At 43.1% G+C, this 17,767-nt stretch overlaps 2 protein-coding genes across 4 annotated transcripts in view; one reads left to right on the top strand and one right to left on the bottom strand.

Annotated features, from left to right (window-relative positions):
* Positions 1–313: 313 nt before the first annotated feature.
* Positions 314–12,508, top strand: LOC103282188 (titin). 3 transcript variants are annotated; one of them, XM_008124784.3, is made up of 6 exons: positions 314–1,024; positions 4,309–4,707; positions 7,034–7,348; positions 7,664–7,819; positions 8,349–8,386; positions 10,764–12,117. In XM_008124784.3, the coding sequence occupies exons 1-6, from the start codon at positions 976–978 to the stop codon at positions 10,920–10,922; spliced, it is 1,116 nt and encodes a 371-aa protein (XP_008122991.2). In that variant the 5' UTR covers positions 314–975; the 3' UTR covers positions 10,923–12,117. The 3 variants fall into 3 exon arrangements, with proteins under 3 accessions (XP_008122991.2, XP_062817757.1, XP_062817758.1); XM_062961687.1 differs by having other exon boundaries at positions 318–1,024; positions 10,767–12,508; XM_062961688.1 differs by lacking the exon at positions 314–1,024 and adding an exon at positions 2,380–2,539.
* The window catches only part of drc7 (dynein regulatory complex subunit 7), a 23,623-nt gene continuing 15,775 nt past the window's right edge, over positions 9,920–17,767 (bottom strand). Inside the window, exons 13-18 of the mRNA XM_062961685.1 lie at positions 17,413–17,628; positions 17,150–17,260; positions 16,888–16,998; positions 15,759–15,953; positions 14,785–14,924; positions 9,920–13,368 (exon numbers count right to left, since the gene is read on the bottom strand). Of these exons, the coding sequence (XP_062817755.1) occupies positions 13,275–13,368; positions 14,785–14,924; positions 15,759–15,953; positions 16,888–16,998; positions 17,150–17,260; positions 17,413–17,628 (867 nt within the window). The 3' untranslated portion in view covers positions 9,920–13,274. The remainder of the gene's footprint in view (positions 13,369–14,784; positions 14,925–15,758; positions 15,954–16,887; positions 16,999–17,149; positions 17,261–17,412; positions 17,629–17,767) is intronic.

Here is a 17,767-nt window from a genome sequence, read left to right as displayed (position 1 = left end):
CTATCTAGATTGGAATGTTAATTGCCCCAAGAAGGCTCGGACCATGTGGCTGTAGCCATATCTCTCTTCTTTGTCTTCCAACCAAGAAGGAGACATTTTCCCACTCTCCTAGGCAAAATGTAGCTATTTAGATATCTTTGTTATTTTTACCTGCTTATCTTCCTTAGTGCTAGCTTAGACAGCTAGTTAGCTCCAAAACCTTTTCTATCTACAATGGATTTCTTTTTACCTCAATAAATACTTTTTGAATCTTCAAGCAGACTTTTGCAATCCTTTGCCATCCTAAGAACAAAGGCTTCTCCATCCTCACCACACGTAGGCTTTTGCTGCTCATGAATCGTGGTTCTGCCACTCTGCTATATTTTTGAGGAATCACCCACGAAAGAGGGTTATTTTTGAGCCTAACAGCTCACAGATTCCCAACAAAATGTTGTGGCCATGACAGGTCAAGTGACACCGTTCTGCAGAATGCATTCCACAGAGAGGACGGTTGTTCTCCATCAAGCAGGAGAGACGCTTGAGAAGCATCCAAAGTGAGTCTCCTGCCAGTCTCAGGATTTTGGGTACGAAAACGGCCGCCTCTGAAAGGCCTTTGTCCCCACCTGGGGAAGGAGACGAGGATGGGAGAAGCGGTCCTTCTGGCCCAGACCTCTCGACTGCAGCGTCGTGTCCCAGAAGCGGTCACGCAACCGACTGGAGGAAAACCAGCAAGATCACCCATGAAGGCAACAAGAGTCTCCTGGGGATATGTAAAGACAGGCGAGGCCGTCAAGAAATGAGAATAATTTCCCGTTTTGAAAGAGGAAGTTGAGGCAGATGGGAGGGGATCGGGCGGAAAGATCTTCAACTTATTTTTAAAGAAGGAAAATACCGGCATCAGCATTGTGTGGACTTTTCTCCGTTCTCCATGTTGTCCCCGGCTCGGAGCAAAGCGGGACCTCGGATGGTGCGGATTGTGGAGTTTGCAGCCACAGGATGGAAAGAGTCCTTCTGCCATGGCTGTGCATCGTTTCCCTCTTTTCGGGTGAGTTGCCTTTTCAAGAGACCATTCTCTTTGCTGTGGAAAAAGGCCATCGGGACAAAGCAGTGATCCTTCAGCTTCCCAAACTGTGGGGTTGGCAGGAATGTTTCTCCCAGCGACTTGTAGCCATGGCTCCTGGACCAGCCCGATCCATTATTATTATTATTATTATTATTATTATTATTATTATTATTATTATTAATTATTATTATTATGACACAGCAAACAAGGTAGATATACTGGATTTCGTATCACAAAATCACAAGTCGAACACTTCCCAAGTGTCTAGGACTGTGTGATGTATTTTCGGATGATGCATGAAGATCCCAGTAGGGTGGCCTTTTGCAGTTGGCAGATCATAATTTTGTCCATGTCTATTGTTATTATTATTATTTTATTATGACACAGCAAACAAGATAGATATGCTGGATTTCGTATCACAAAATCACAAGTCGAACACTTCCCAAGTGTCTAGGACTGTGTGATTTATTATTATTAGTTATTATTATTATTATTATTATTATTATTATTATTTTATGACACAGCAAACAAGATAGATATGCTGGAATTTCGTATCACAAAATCACAAGTCGAACACTTCCCAAGTGTCTAGGACTGTGTGATGTATTTTCGGATGATGCATGAAGATCCCAGTAGGGTGGCCTTTTGCAGTTGGCAGATCGTAATTTTGTCAATGTCTATTATTATTATTATTATTAGTATTATTATTATTATTATTATTATTATTTTATTATGACACAGCAAACAAGATAGATGTGCTGGATTTCGTATCACAAAATCACAAGTCAAACACTTCCCAAGTGCCTAGGACTGTGTGATGTATTTTTGGATGATGCGTGCAGATCCCAGCAGGGTGGCCTTTTGCAGTTGGCAGATCGTAATTTTGTCAATGTCTATTGTTTCCAAATGCTGGCTGAGATCTTTTGGCACGGCACCCAGTGTGCCCATCACCACCGGGACCACCTGCACTGGTTTCTGCCAGAGTCTTTGAAGTTCAGTCTTGAGGTCCTGATAGCGGCTGAGTTTTCCTGTTGTTTTTCGTCAATGCGACTGTCACCTGGGATGGCGACATCAATGGTCCAAACATTTTTCTTCTCCACAACTGTGATGTCTGGTGTGTTGTGTTCCAGAACTTTGTCAGTCTGGATTCGGAAGTCCCACAGTATCTTTGCATGTTCATTTTCCAATACTTTTCCAGGTTTGTGATCCCACCAGTTCTTTGCTGCTGGGAGGTGGTACTTGAGGCATAAGTTCCAATGAATCATTTGAGGCACATAGTTGTGCCTCTGTTTGTAGTCTGTCTGTGCCATTTTCTTATAGCAGCTGAGGATATGATCAATGGTTTCGTCAGCTTCCTTGCACAGTCTGCATTTTGGGTCATCAGCTGATTTTTCGATCTTGGCCTGAATTTCCTTTGTCCTGATGTCTTGCTCCTGGGCTGCAAGGATCAGGCCTTCTGTCTCCTTCTTCAGGGTCCCATTCGTGAGCCAGAGCCAGGTCTTCTATTATTATTATTATTATTATTATTATTATTGTTGTTGTTGTTGTTAATAGCCTTTGTCCTGATGTCTTGCTCCTGGGCTGCAAGGATCAGGCCTTCTGTCTCCTTCTTCAGGGTCCTATTCGTGAGCCAGAGCCAGGTCTTCTCCTTATCAGCTTTTCCTTCAATTTTGTCAAGGAACTTTCCATGCAATGTTTTGTTGTGCCAGCTGTCAGCTCTAGTTTGTAGTGCGGTTTTCTTGTACTAAATAATAATAATAATAATAATAATAATAATAATAATTATTATTATTATTATTATTATTATTATGCAATGCTCCTTGGCATGAATACAGCAGTGTCTGCTACCTGCTTCTTTGCCTCGGGCCACAAAATGCCTTTGGCAACCCCTTAAAGACCCAGGGAGAGAAAGGGGATGCAAATGGGAGGCCTATTTTTGTGCTTCCTCCCCACTTGTGGGAAACACGACGGGCTCCGTTGCACAAGCCGGACTGGCTCCCTGGGTTTGCAATGGCTTCTGGAGGAAACGAAAGACTCTTTTCTGCTTGTGGAGAAGCCATGCGCACTTGCGCGGGAGAGACTGCACACATGTCGTGGGAACAGAAACATCTCCAAAACGTTACCAAATTCTGGAAAGTTTGTTCAGAGGAAGCGGAAAGGCTGCTCAAGCAAGGGAAATAAATATCGCCTGACGCCACTTGAACTTCCATGGCTACAGGCTATGGAGTCCTGGGAGTTGTAGTTTTACAAGAGGGCGAATGTCTAAGCAAACTACAACTCCCCAGATTCCACAGCATGGAGCCATGACAGGTCAAGTAGTTTCAATGTGATGAAGTCCTCAGTGTGGATCAAATAGTATGAAGTTATAATAATGCCCTGAATCCATGGTTTCATCCCAAAGAGTCTTGGGATCTGCAATTTGGTGAAATATATATGGGAGTTGTAGTTCTCCCTACAGCCGGAGAGCACACTCAGCCCCTCCCATAATGCATCCAGTGCAAACTTGCCCAACATAACAAACTTGAAGTACTGATGATGGGAGTTGTAGTTCACCCACAACCTCATACATTTTGTACAATTAAAACACTGACGTTTTCAAATAACCCAGGCAATGCTGGGGACCCAATCTGATATATATATATATATATATATATATATATATATATATATATATATATACACATACATATATATATATACACACACACACACACACACACACACACACACACATATATATATATATGTGTGTGTGTGTGTGTATTCTCATATATATATATATATATATATATATATATATACACACACACACACACACACACACACACACACACACACATATATACACACACTAGCTTTGCCCAGCCATGTGTTGCTGTGGCTTATGGGAATCCTTTGTTGGCCAGGTGGAATAGCAGTGAAGAGCCTTGCAGTCTCAAAGCCTGGCCGTTTTCTGGAGTAGCTGGAGCTTTTTGTTGTATGAATGTAGAGGCATGGATGAGGGGTTGTGCTGCCAAGTTTAGTGTTTCTGGGATGTGTAGTTTTGTTGTTTTGTCCTCGGCCGAAATTTCATTACCCTTTTATATATATAGATATATAATATGAATATATATTCGCTTGGGTTCCCAGTGTTGCCTGGGTTATTTGAAAAAGCTTATCTATATACATATACATATACATATACATACTGGTATACATATACATATGCATGAAAAGGACGATTTTTCTTTCTCCTTTCACCTTCTTATAACATTTCTCTTTTTCAGGATCTCTAGGTTCTTCCCTGATTCAGACCCCGTCCTCTTGGAATGTCCTGGAAGGCACGACGGTGGAAATGTGTTGCAAATTCCAAGGAAATATTTCTGGCAGGTGGTATTTCAATTGGTATCACAATGGAAACGGGCAATCAGCAAATTCAAGTCGAATTCCTATAATTCCAGGCAAAGGCACCCAAGTGAGCAATCTCACTCTGATCACGGGAACGGGCAATGAAAACAAGCCATTAGCAAATTCCAGTCACATTCATATAATTACAGACAAAGACTCTCAAGTGAGCAATCTCACTCTGAAGAGAGTCGACATCGATGACTCTGGAACGTACCTATGTCGGTCTGGTAACTCAGACGTCAAGTTTGTCAGTGATGGGACAGAAGTCATCGTTAGAGGTAAATCATTCATTTTCTGCCACCTTTTGAATGTTTGTGGGTTTGGGTCAATGTGTCATTTTCTCCAATTTTTGGGGGGGGGGGTGCCAACCACACTGTCAAAGGGGTGAATCACCTCTCTAAGGGTCTATAGGATTTTGGTGCAGACTTTGAGCAGAAATGGATAAAAATGAGAACCCTATGCTTAGATATAATCAGGAAAAAAAAACATTTTTCACAAGCCTTCTGTCTCCTTCCTTCTTCAGTGTCCCATTTGTGAGCCAGAGCCAGGTCTTCTCCTTGTCAGCTTTTCCTTCAATTTTGGACCTGTCCATGCAATGTTTTGTTGTGCCAGCTGTCAGCTCTAGTTTGTAGTGCGGTTTTCTTGTACTGATTCTTTGTCTGCTGTGCTTTGAGAAATTTCCAATGATTGACTTCAATCCAAGCAGGTTCTTCACTTTGCTTTACATATTCTGCCAGGGCATGTTCTTCTTCTTCGACTGCTTGTTTTACTTGTAAGAGTCCTCTGCTACCAGACCTTCTAGGCAGATATAGCCGGTCAACATCACTGCGAGGGTGTAGCGAATGATGAATGGTCATGAGTTTTCTTGTTTTTCTGTCCAAATTGTCCAGTTTCACCTGAGTCCAGTTTATGATGCCAGCAGTATATCTTATGACGGGTATGGTCCAGGTGTTTGTTGTTGTTGTTGTTGTTATTGTTGTAAACACAAGTAGAATGGTACAAATCTCAAAAGCAACCCCACAAAGTTAAATTGGGGGGGGGGATCAATACTATCCATTGAAATGAAGCCATTTTGCAATCTCTGGTGCCATAACAGAGCCATTAAGGCAGATTAATCAACCCCACAATCGTAGAGCTGAAAGAGACCCCCAAAGGCCACCTAATCCAACCCGATGTTGAGGAATGGGAGTCTACTTTCCAAAGGTGAAATCCATTTCATTTCTGATATAAATGAGAATCCAATTGTGCGTTGACAAGGCTTGCTGGACTGTCCTTTTTGAGGAACCAACCTTGCAAGAAGAACTGAGTCACGAAGGAAGGGCCGGAGAACGGGTCAGAGGAAGGCTAGCTCAGCTGTTTTGCATGCTAGCTTTCTGCATTTCCTCCCTCCCTGAGCCTCTTTTTTCTCTCAAGGATCACAATTACATACATACATACATACATACATATATATATATATGAATACATTTGCTGCTGACTCATTGGTTCTTCTAATGCAGATGGATGGTGGTGGTTGTGGCAGTGTGCCTTCCAGTTGTTTCTGACCTGACATTGGGTGAGTCATACACTCTCAATCCCAGAAATCTCAACCTTAGGTTCACCGTAAGGTCGCCATGTCTTTCTGGGGCTGAGAGTATGTGACGCTCCCAAGGTCATGGCCAAGAAGGGAATTAAAAGCATTGCCTCTGGCAGAAGGCTGTATATCCCATAGTTTGAGAGTGGAATACATTACCTTGGGATATATTGCCTTGCATGTCAGAAGGGGGTTGGATTGGACGGCCCCTGGGGCTGCTCCTATTATTATTATTATTATTATTATTATTATTATTATTATTATTATTATTGCCATTATTATTACAGAGGCTCAAAGGCTATCTGTCGGAGGTGCCTTGTTGGAAATAGCAACCTTTTCAAGCCTCCTCTATTTAATGTTTTGTCTGTTTTAAAAATGTGTTGGTGTATGTCTTCTTTAGTTTGCAGTTTTCTTCGCTTCATGTACTTAAAGCAGTGGGAAGGACTGCAGGCCATGTATCTGGTTTGGTGACTGTTGAGGCCTGAGTCTGTTAAACCACAGAAGCCAGTGTTAGGAGTTAGAAGAGAATTGAAGCTTGAGTCTGTTTAAGCGCAAAGGCCAATGTTAGAAGTACAAAGGCCAATGTTAGAAGACAGTTGAGGCTTGAGTCTGTTAAAGCACAGAAGCCAGTGTTAGGAGTTAGAAGACAGTTGAGGCTTGAGTCTGTTTAAGCGCAGAGGCCAATGTTAGAAGACAGTTGAGGCTTGAGTCTGTTAAAGCACAAAAGCCAGTGTTAGGAGTTAGAAGACAATTGAAGCTTGAGTCTGTTTAAGTACAGAGGCCAATGTTAGAAGACAGTTGAGGCTTGAGTCTGTTAAAGCACAGAAGCCAGTGTTAGGAGTTAGAAGACAGTTGAGGCTTGAGTCTGTTTAAGTACGGAAGCCAATGTTAGAAGTTAGAAGACAGATGAGGCTTGAGTTTCTTTGGTAGTAGACTGTTATGAAAGAGATGTGCCCGGACTGTCTCTCATTGTATGCACAACCTAATAACTGAGGCAATGGCTTTAACGGATGAGCCGTCTTCTTCTGCAGAGATCACCGACTTGATGGTGAACCAGACTCCGGAAGCAGACCTGGAGCAAACAGAAGGGGGAAATGTCACCATGGACTGCCATTTCAGGCCCGTCGCCAACCTCAGCACCATGTATGTTCGGTGGCGCAAAGATACAACTGAGCTCAGCAATAAATCTGATTCATGTGCAATAGTTCAGGATCTGGAAAAGGGACAGACCTCTCTCACGCTTATGAATCTGGAGCAGAGCCATTCGGGGTTCTACCAATGCGAGGTCGGGAGCAGCTTAAGAAACCGGTCGGGATCGGGGCGCGGATGCCGCCTTGTTGTTACTGGTAAGTGGAGGAAGTTTTCCATTTCTGGCTCTTGCGAGACGAGCAGAGAAAAGCCAGAGCTCAATGATAGCGCATCATGTGCCTCCCAAAGAAGTGGGATTATCAGAATTGGAGAACAGTACTTTTCTTAGTCTTCAGTGGAAAAGAAACTCTAGGGAGAAAGCATTGAGCTAAAAACAAAAAAGCACCCCAAGACTTGCATCCATTCCAAAAATGGTTGCTCCTCATGCAAACAACACAGAAGCTGCATATTTTTCAAGGCTCAAATTTTCCATGACATGAGATTCAAGGGTTGCCTTTCTTTTGTTTCTGAAGCAAAACGAATCAAGCCTTCAGATTTGGAGGATAATAATGAAACTGGAAGCGGGACTGGATTCGCACTCGGAGCCGGAGCCGGAGCCGGAATCCTCTTGCTTTTGCTGCTGCTGGGCTTCTTGGGATGGAGGAGATACAAAAAGAAGAGAGCGGAAGGTAAACGTTGTGCATTTATTTTCTTCATCAGAGTTCTCCCTGCTGTGAGAATATCGGCTTTCAAATAAAGTTCAGAAGAAAATCACACTATGCCACAAAAAGTTCTGTTCCTGGCTTGAAAGTGTTATTTCTTGTTTAATTTTGCAGTCTTGACTTCGAAAGGAGTTGTTCTGCTCCAGAACCTCATTGTTTTTGTGGCTGCCACAAATTAGGCAGAATTGGTTGCAACTCAATTTGATACTTATTGAAAAACATTGCAAAATGTCCTATAGCATAATGGTCCAATAGAAAATGGATCTTTCGGGGCCCCGAACTGAAAACAGATATCTGCCCTCCCAATTTCGGTAGACTCCCAACATCGCATTGAGCCATAGCCATTAGATGAGAGAGCTTCAGATACCAAGATGACCACATTGCACGAATCTAATGCGCACCCTGATTTTGGCAACATCATTCAGCCCAAAAAGGTGAGCATTCGATTCGAGTAAATAGAGTAAGTTTCATTCATGCTTTTCTCCTCTCTTTCTAGGCGTCCCATCAGACACAGTAACCGAGGAAGACAGAAAGGTAAGACGGATGGCTGGGGTGTCATAAGGCGGTTGTCTGGGGTCAGGTGGGGCTTTGGTGCCCCCCAAAATCCCTCTCTTAAACCAACCCAAAGGTGGGAAATGTCCTCACAGCACATTCTGCGTCAAACCCTCAACAGAATGTTTGGCAACGCATATTTGTCAAACTGTAGACCCACTGGTTTTCTCACTGAGAAATGGTTGTTATTCATTTTATGTCTATAATTACCATGACATTTTATTTTAGGGTTGATTGGTTTTACGGTGGTATTTTTATGTATTGATGATGTGAATTATGTTTCCCTTTGATATTTATGTATCCGTATTTATTGCACCATATGTATTGTTACATTACAAGTGCTTTAGAAGCTGCCCCAAGTCCCTTTTGGGAGATGGTGGCAGGGCAGAAAAATATTATTATTACTATTATTATTATTATTATTATTATTATTATTATTATTATTATTATTATTCCACACTGGGCATTCGTATTCAGCAGCAGAGTAGCCAAGCACAAGTAAAGCAGCACTAGGTGCAGAAAAAGCATTTGATAACTTAAATTGGGAGCTCTTATTTGCAACTCTAGAGAAAAATGGAATTTGGAATAAACATAACAAAATGGATTACAGCAATTTACAAAACATAAACCTCCAAAATTTTAGCGACTGGAGAATTGTCTAAAGAATGTAAAATACAAAAGGGCCTGAAGGCAAGGATGCCCACTGTCCCCATTGTTACCCATCTTGATGTTTGAAGTGTTATTAACAAAGATAAAAGAGGAGGAAAAAAACCAAAGGGTTGAAAATTAAAAATTAAACTATCAAACTGAGAGTATTTGCAGATGATCTAGTGGTTATAATAGAAGACCCAACAGAAAACAGAAAATTTACTACATACATGAGAGGAATTTGGGGAAATAGGTTTTAAAACCAACAAACACAAAACTAAAGTTTTTACAAAAAAATAACCGAAAAAGAGAAGAGAAAGCAAAAAGAAATATCAGGATTATAATTTGGAACAAAGTAAAATACTTAGGAATAACACTCTCAAAGAAAAATATGACACTGTTTCAAGACAATTATGAAAAGACATAGAAATCAATAAAAATCGGATTTACAAAGATGGAGCACATCAAAATTGTCCCTGTTGGGAAAGGAATCAGCTATCAAAATGCTGTTTGTTTTTCAAAACATCCAAATTATAATAAATAACGTACCTTTTTAACAATGGAAAAAAGATGAAACCAAAGACATATGGCAGGGCAAGAGGCCTAGAATAAAAACTAAGATTTTGCAGAATGAAAAGCAAAGGGGGAGGGGGATTGGGGTTACCAGGCCTGAAATAATTGCAATTGCTTCCCATTTCTGCTTCCGTTGAACCAGCTGTGCGCCCATGGCTCCATTTGTTTTGACAGCCCTGATCAGCTGTGCCAGGCTATTACAATGCACACATGTGCTGGAGCAGTGCACACCAGCATGTCGGAATGAAGTCACATACTTCCCACGACTGCAGGGAAATACAGTCATAATAATAATAATATAATAATAAAACTTTATTTATACCCCGCCACCATCTCCCTGTGGGGACTCGGGGCGGCTCACAATGTTACAAAAGTAACAGCGCAAATACATGAACAATATACACAGTTTAAAACACAAGAAGATGATAAAACAGAAGTTAAAACGAAGGTTTTACAACAGTAATAATACTGATATAATATCAGTCATGCAAATGTGCACATTGTTTGCCCAGAATCGGGTTTCAAGTGCACCTTTTAAACACGTGTTTTCCAGCCGATTCAGCCCACATTTTCACAAAATGTCATTGATTCACCCCATCCCCCTTTGATCCCAGTGTCAGGCTATTACAATGCACACATGCGCTGGAACAGTGCACACCAGCATGTCGGAATGAAGTCACATATTTCCCATGGCTGCAGGGAAATACAGTCATGCAAATGTGCACATGGTTTGGCCAGAATCGGGTTTCAAGTGCACCTTTTAAACACGTGTTTTCTAGCCTATTCAGCTCGCATTTTCACAAAATGTCATTGATTCGCCCCGTTCCCCTTTGATCCTGGTGTCAGGCTATTAAAATGCACACATGCGCTGGAACAGTGCACACCAGCATGTCAGAATGAAGTCACATATTTCCCATGACTGCTGAGAAATACAGTCATGCAAATGTGCACATTGTTTGGCCAGATTCGGGTTTCACGTGCACCTTTGAAACATGTGTTTTCCAGCTGATTCAGGCTGCATTTTCACAAAATGTCATTGAGCCACCCCGTTCTGCTTTGATCCCGGTTTCTTCTGGGTTTTACGACATGTGTAGACGGACCCTCTGAAGCCTTCTTTCTGTTGCCTTTTCCTTCCCAGCAGCACCCTCGCCTGAGCCGGGAAGCCAGCGAAGTGACCTACGTCGACCTCAACTTCCACCGAAGGAAGGAAGTTGAGCCACCTGGGGAGGTGATCTATGCAGAAGTGAAAAGAGGTTCCGAACAGCGAGGTGGCCACAAGGGCCGGGCCAGGAGGTGAAGCGGAACAGAGCAAGGCGTGTGCAAGGGGGACAGCCCATTCCTCTATGACAACCCTCCCCAATCTAGCAATGTTCTGGACTACGGCAACCGTCCTGGGCTGCAGACTGTGCTCACGTTATAATAGCCACAAACTGATGAATGGTAGAGTTTTGGAGTTGGCTTTCTCCAGCCGATGCCTGACTTTGGGGAAGATGCTACTGGGTTGCCTCCAGGCAACAGAGGCCAGGCTACCTCTGGAGGAATGCTACAAGAATGGTATCCATAGAAACAAAACAATTTTCAGTACTCACTCTCGTGTTAAAGTGATTCTAGGATGTCAAGGTTGCCATACAAACTTAAATACAGTAGAGTCTCACTTATCCAACGTTCTGGATTATCTGGAGTATTTTTGTAGTTAATGTTTTCAATACATCGCGATATTTTGGTGCTAAATTCGTAAATACAGTAATTGCTACATAGCATTACTACGTATTGAACCACTTTTTCTGTCAAACTTGTTGTATAACATGATGTTTTGGTGCTTAATTTGTAAAATCATAACCTAATTTGATGTTTAATAGGCCTTTCCTTAATCCCTCCTTATTATCCAACATATTCGCTTATCCAACGTTCTGCCGGCCCGTTTATGTTGGATAAGTGAGACACTACTGTATATATGTTCTCATACAAATGTAATTGTATTCATAATACAGTATGCCTGTATTGATGAGTATTTTCCTAACAGTCCCAACCAGGTAATGTAAGGAATATACTTATCAATACAGACACACAGTTTTATGAATACAGACAATTAAATGTGTATAACATATATATATTTAAGTTTGTGTGACAACATCGACAATCTCGAATCACTTTAACACGAGAATGAGCACTGAAAATTGTTTCTGAATTGTTTTATTTCTATTGATACTATTCTTGTAGCATTTTGATATCGATATCTGTGCCTTATTGATATCTCTGGAGGAAACCATGAAAATGAACAAAATCTAGTTACCAGTATTAAAAAAAAAACCAGAATCAAGGTAGTAACTAATAAACAGCACTCAGAAACAGGAGAACTCCAGACAGCAAACAACCAAGTGCCAGTGAACACCACCCAAACAGAGGATGCCTCCAGGCAACACAGGCCAGGCTACCTCTACGTAGATACCCTCACTGATTGACTTTGCAGCTTCATGGCTACTTCATGGCTAGTCAAGCTTACTAATTGCAACATTTGCACTTGCTTCAAACAGACAAGGGTTCTTTCTCCCACCCTGGACATTAATCCATATACCCTGTTTCCCCTAAAATAAGACATCCCCAGAAAATAAGACCTAGTAGAGATTTTGCTAAATTGTTAAATATAAGGCCTCCCCCGAAAGTAAGACCTAGCAAAGTTTTTGTTTGGAAGCATGCCCAACGAACAGAACACCAGAACATGCAGGATTGGCAAATATATGTACCATAGAATTGTTGTACATGGAAATAATGGTAGTAACAAGAAATTCTTGATAGGATTCACAGTTGGTCTGGTTATGCTGGTTTGTGATGACAACTACTGTACAGTATATAATAAATGTTCATTTTTTGTTCAACAATAAATGTGAATTCTTCTTCATGGAAAAATAAGACATCCCCTGAAAATAAGACGTAGAGCATCTTTGGGAGCAAAAATTAATATAAGACACTGTCTCATTTTCGGGGAAACACAGTATATACATACATACACGCACACACACTCCACTTGCCTTACTGCCAACAGAACCTCTGAAGGTGCCATTATTCACAGATGCGGGCAAAACATTAGGAGGGAATGCTACTAGAACATAACCATACAGCCCAAAAAACTCACAGAAACCTGTTCTTCAATAGGTTTGCAAGTGTTGTCAGATTTGCACCCATTTATCTTCTTGCGCAGTATTGTTGGCACGGGACGGCATCTATTGCATGGGAGAAAGAGTACACAAAGCCAGTGGAAGCTGGCCATAGTATCCCACTGGCAGACTTACACGTGTCATCAGAAGTGTGCTTTGTAGAAAGTTCTCCAGTGAGACCCAATGGTCAGCTTTCCCCAAACGGCAGCCAACAGTTGACTTGTGCTCAATTCTGATTGCCATTTCAAGGCAACTTTGGACAAATCTGACTACATACATATATAGTTAGAAAGAGAGTTGCAGTGTGTTGTAGCCTTTGGTTCGGAAGCTGTTTCTCCACTTGACATGACCATGGCGCTCTCCTGCCATAGAGACTCCCATGCTTGATGGGAAAAAATGGGAAAGACCAGCCAGCGTAAGCAAAGCATTCCTCCACTGCTTTATTTGCACGACCACATCCAGGAACGCGATGCGCTCCGTAAATGCGGAGGAAATCAAAAATAAAATTTGAGGTATTCGGCCAGGCGGGGGTCCTTGCAGAGTTTCTCTTCCAAAGCCATATACTTCAGCGAGGCTTTCTCTCTGTGCCTGCAGAGAAGGAGGAGAAGAACGAGAATGAAAGCAGGGAAGAAAGAACGGCAAGAACGGGGGAAGGATGCTTAGCCTGGGAATGGCAGCTGCCATGTCAGTCGGTTGGAGAATCCACGCCGGGTTTTTATCCTTTTAAGGAGCTCTCCAAGGTAGCGCATCAACATGTGTTTGGTGCCTCTGATAACTCTTTTAGAGTTGACACTAAAACCCAAAGTGGATTCACTGGCATGGATGCCACCAGGAGATTATTTGGAGGAAGATTATTTGACTCAGTGGGTGTCGAAGGTTCCCCAAATCTCCACAGAGGCAGGGCTACTGACCGGCAATGGCATGCATATGTACATGGGAAGGGCTGTTGTGCATTAAAAAGGGAACTTTCCCAAACACATTGGAAAGTTGGTGGTGGAAACATTGAATCCGGTGGCATGGTGAAGCTGGGTTTGCTCAGTTACTGGATGTTCAATCATACAACAACAACACTGTATTTATATTCCGCCCTATCTATTTCCGGAAGGGGACTCGGGGCGGATCACAGTACACAAACACAGCAAACATTCAATGCCGTTTGGCCAGACAGGACAGAACGGAACAGACAGGAAGGAGGTATGTTGGCTCAAAGTCAATTTTCGATGCCTTAGAGGTTGAGTTCGGATTCAGCCACAAGGGGGTGCTGTTGCTCCATTCTCTATAACAAAAAGCCATCAGGACTTCCTCCTTCCACCTTCCTTTTGGTCGCCGGCATTTCTGGTCATTTTGCTCTAGTTTTCCAATGAATCTCTCATCGAGTCTCAACCAAGTCAATGTTGTTTGTGGCAGCCACAAAAATTAAGCTTCTGGAGTATAACAACTCCTTTCAATGTAAGGATTGCACAATTAAACAGGAATAACACTTTCAAACCAGGAACAGAAGGTTTTTCAAATTTTGTTACATAGTATTATCCATTGCCCCACATTCATCTCCACCACCCCGGCCGTTCTGGTGCAGCCATGGAGCTGGAAGTGAGAACATTCATCTCGGCGATTCCAGGTCTTCTTCACAGCCCAGCCTTGTGCTAGAAGTAGCCAAAGAAACTGGGTGTCTGTGAGTCTTTCGGGCTGTATTTCCATGTTCCAGAAGCATTCTCTCCTGATGTTTCACCCACACCTGTGGCAGGCATCCTCAGAGGTTGTGAGGTATACTGAAAACTAGGCAATATATATACACACACACACACTCCACTAGCCTCACCTTCAACAGACCTCTGAAGATGCCATTAGCCACAGATGCAGGTGAAAACTCAGGACAGAATAGCACTGGAACATGGCCATACAGCCCGAAAAACTCACAACCCAAATTTAGACCTCTTAACCCAAAAGCCATCTTTGAAAAGCAACCGAAAACCATCCACAAAGGCTGTGTCCCCGAATCCTGACCTGCTGAGACGGACCTCCAAGATGCGGATGCGGAACATGGCATCTGAGCAGTAGTTCAGGTAGGCCTCCTCGTCCTCCAGGGTCATGTTGGCTTGGTTCTGCTGGTACCACTGCTGCTTCTTCTGGAGCTCCTGACTTTCCTGTTGCAAAGAGAGATGCGTTTCAGTGGACTCAGGTCTGAGCAAGTGCCAAGCTTCAGCAGTCTAGGGCTGGGCTGTGGCGCATACCTAGCACCTTAACATTCAGAATTAAATCCAGATTGGATTATTCACTGATCCACCTACATGGGAACATCAGCCAATTTTATTCATTCCCCACACAACAGTAGTGTTCAGAGCAGTTAGTAGAAAATTGGTCATAAGAATGGAGTCCTTTCAGACCCAAAGAATCATGGCGCAATCTAAGACAGCCTACTTTGGACATCTCCCTGTTAGGCTCACAACCGTTCTCCAAGCACATAGTCAGGGACAGCACAGAATTAAACAAAGCAGTTAGTCCGAACAGGAGGATAGCCAAGAATCTGTTCCAAGGTGTCAATAAGATGGAAGTCAAAATCCAAACAGAGTCCACCAACAAAGGTACTGGCTTTAGCTCTTTCCAAGACGTTGCTCTCAGCAAAGAGCTATTGCAGCTGCCAGCTATTTATGCTGCCCAATGAAGCCCTTACCACTGAGAGGTCCTCTTTTGAGCCAGCCGATTGGACCTTCTCAGGTGTATGGCATCAATTGGAGAAGGCAGGGCAAGTCAACTGCTCTTCCCCCTGAAGAGCCTGATTCGGCCCTGTTTCCTCCAAGCCAGGAGGGACCTGCTCCTGCTCAGCATTAGTGGCCTCCAAAGTGGTTTGCCCCTGTACATTTGCCCCTGATTTGGCTACTGGGAGGAAGCCCTCTCCTCCATCATCCTCATCCTCTATCAAGATCGTGACACTCCCCGCCCAATGCCAATGCATGGAGGAGAACGGAGCGAGGCAGTACCTTCTCGAATCGGGCCTGGATGAGGTTGGCCTTGTCGACGAGGCGGTGCTTGAAGTCGCTGAGGCAGTCCTCCTTGAGGCGGAGGGCCAGCCACTTGGTCATCTTCTCCGTGCCGCCCACCTGGATCAGGAAGGGCGCCAGGTAGTCCAGCTCCTGCTCCACCTGCCGCTGGCGCTCCTCTTGCAGCTGGCGCTCCTGGCGGAAGGAAAGCAGAGCACTGGATCAGCCAATGCACCCTTCTCTAAGGATGGGGAACTACACATCACAAGACAGAGAAGATCTTCCCTGATATCTACAGAAGGCCCAGCTGATGCCAACTTTGGTCTCCTTTAGGTGCCAGATTTTTATTTCAGTCTTTGGGGAGCAATCCTGTGATTTTTATTGTTACACCCAACATTGATGCAGCCATCATTTTCTTCATATCCCACCTTTCTGCCAGGCCAGTGCTCAAAAACTTATAAACATGTGGGTTGCTGTGAGTTTTTCAGACTGTATGGTGATGTTCCAACAGCATTCTCACTTAACGTTTCACCTGTATCTGTGGTTGGCATTTTCAGAGGTCTGTTGGCAGTGAACCAAATGGCGTGTGTGTGTGTGTGTATATGTGTGTGTGTGTGTGTGTGTGTGTGTGTGTGTGTGTGTGTGTGTGTATATATATATATATATATATATATATATCTGTGGAATAATGTCCAGAGTGGGAGAAAGAACACTTCTCTGTTTAAAGCAAGTAAGAATGTTGCAATTTGCAAGCTTTATTAATATTAATATTATTAATAATAATAATTAATATTAATATTAACAATAATTAATATTAATATTAACATTAATTAGTAGTATTATTATTAATAATTAATATTTTTATTAACACCCATTGGCACACATCATCTGTAATGGGAAAGCAACCCTCTATCAGACCCTGCTTAGGGTCCCAGAGTAACTATTGTTACGTGGTCTGAAAACGAAAGCAAGCATGGTGTCTGTGCAGCTTTCTCTTTCGTTTCGCCATTTGTTTCGTCCGAAAATGGCGTTATTCATTTCGTGCATCCGGATGGACGATACAAAACGAATACACGAATTATGAACAAGGTTTGATGAAACAAATACCGTGCACAACTCCACCACCTACCATGGCCTCCCGGTGTTCTTTGCTCTTCTCGTTCCTCTCTGTGTCGTAAATGGAGACGCTCAGCTTGCTGGCCGCTTCTTCGTCCTCTCGAAGTTTGAGAATATCCTGGATCTTAGATGGAAGAGACAGAAGTGAGAAACACCTTCAAGTCCCAGGTGAAACAAGGCACCTCCATTCTTTCCATGGTTGTTCCGAAAAGTGTCTCAATGGGTGCAATATGTGCACAAATGACGGGGACGTCCTCTCCCTCCCTCCCGGTTACCTCGATCTCGGACTCCCAGATCTGGTGCCGGGAATTCTTCTCATCTTCAATAAGTTTCATCAGCATTTCATACAAATGGAACAACTTCTTCTCCTTCTCAAGAGACCCAGCCTAGAAGCAAAGCAACCAGGGAAGAATAGATGAGGAATCGAGGGAGGGATGGAGGGAGGATATTATTTTTGGTTCGTATTAATTCCATAAAAGTGGACTTTTTGGAGGCAGTCACACCGTCTTGACCATCGGTCCTCAGATGTTGGTCTGACCTGGTAGCTGATGCACATGTCGGGCGTCATCACGATCTTATTCCCCTTGTTGTCCACCTCGGACTGTTTGCTGAACTCCCGCTTCGAGGGAGTGATGTAGTTCTTCTTGAGGTGGTAGGTCAGGTAGATCTTCTCCTCCAGGATGGAGAAGATGAGTTCGGCCACGTCTTCGTCGGCTGGTTTGCTCGGATTCCTGTGGAAGCGTTCGGTGATCTTCTGGAAGAAGACGTGGAGGGGGCAGAAGGTGTGATATTGTGCAGAAGAAGAAGAAGAAGAAGAAGAAGAAGAAGAAGAAGAGGAGGAGGAGGAGGAGGAGGAGGAGGAGGAGGAGGAAGAAGAAGAAGTGATATTATGC

Source organism: Anolis carolinensis, unplaced genomic scaffold (genome assembly GCF_035594765.1).
Source record: "Anolis carolinensis isolate JA03-04 unplaced genomic scaffold, rAnoCar3.1.pri scaffold_9, whole genome shotgun sequence".
Lineage (NCBI taxonomy): Eukaryota > Metazoa > Chordata > Lepidosauria > Squamata > Dactyloidae > Anolis > Anolis carolinensis.
Note: the sequence above shows the minus strand (reverse complement) of the source record. Positions and strands in the feature narration are given on the sequence as shown.

Bases quoted from the DNA above. Each gene is read 5' to 3' on its own strand.
- LOC103282188 (XM_008124784.3), top strand. From the start codon at position 976: ATGGAAAGAGTCCTTCTGCCATGGCTGTGCATCGTTTCCCTCTTTTCG. The intron at 7,349-7,663 runs GTAAGTGGAGGA...TTGTTTCTGAAG, and splicing joins ATGCCGCCTTGTTGTTACTG to CAAAACGAATCAAGCCTTCA. The intron at 7,820-8,348 runs GTAAACGTTGTG...CTCTCTTTCTAG, and splicing joins CAAAAAGAAGAGAGCGGAAG to GCGTCCCATCAGACACAGTA.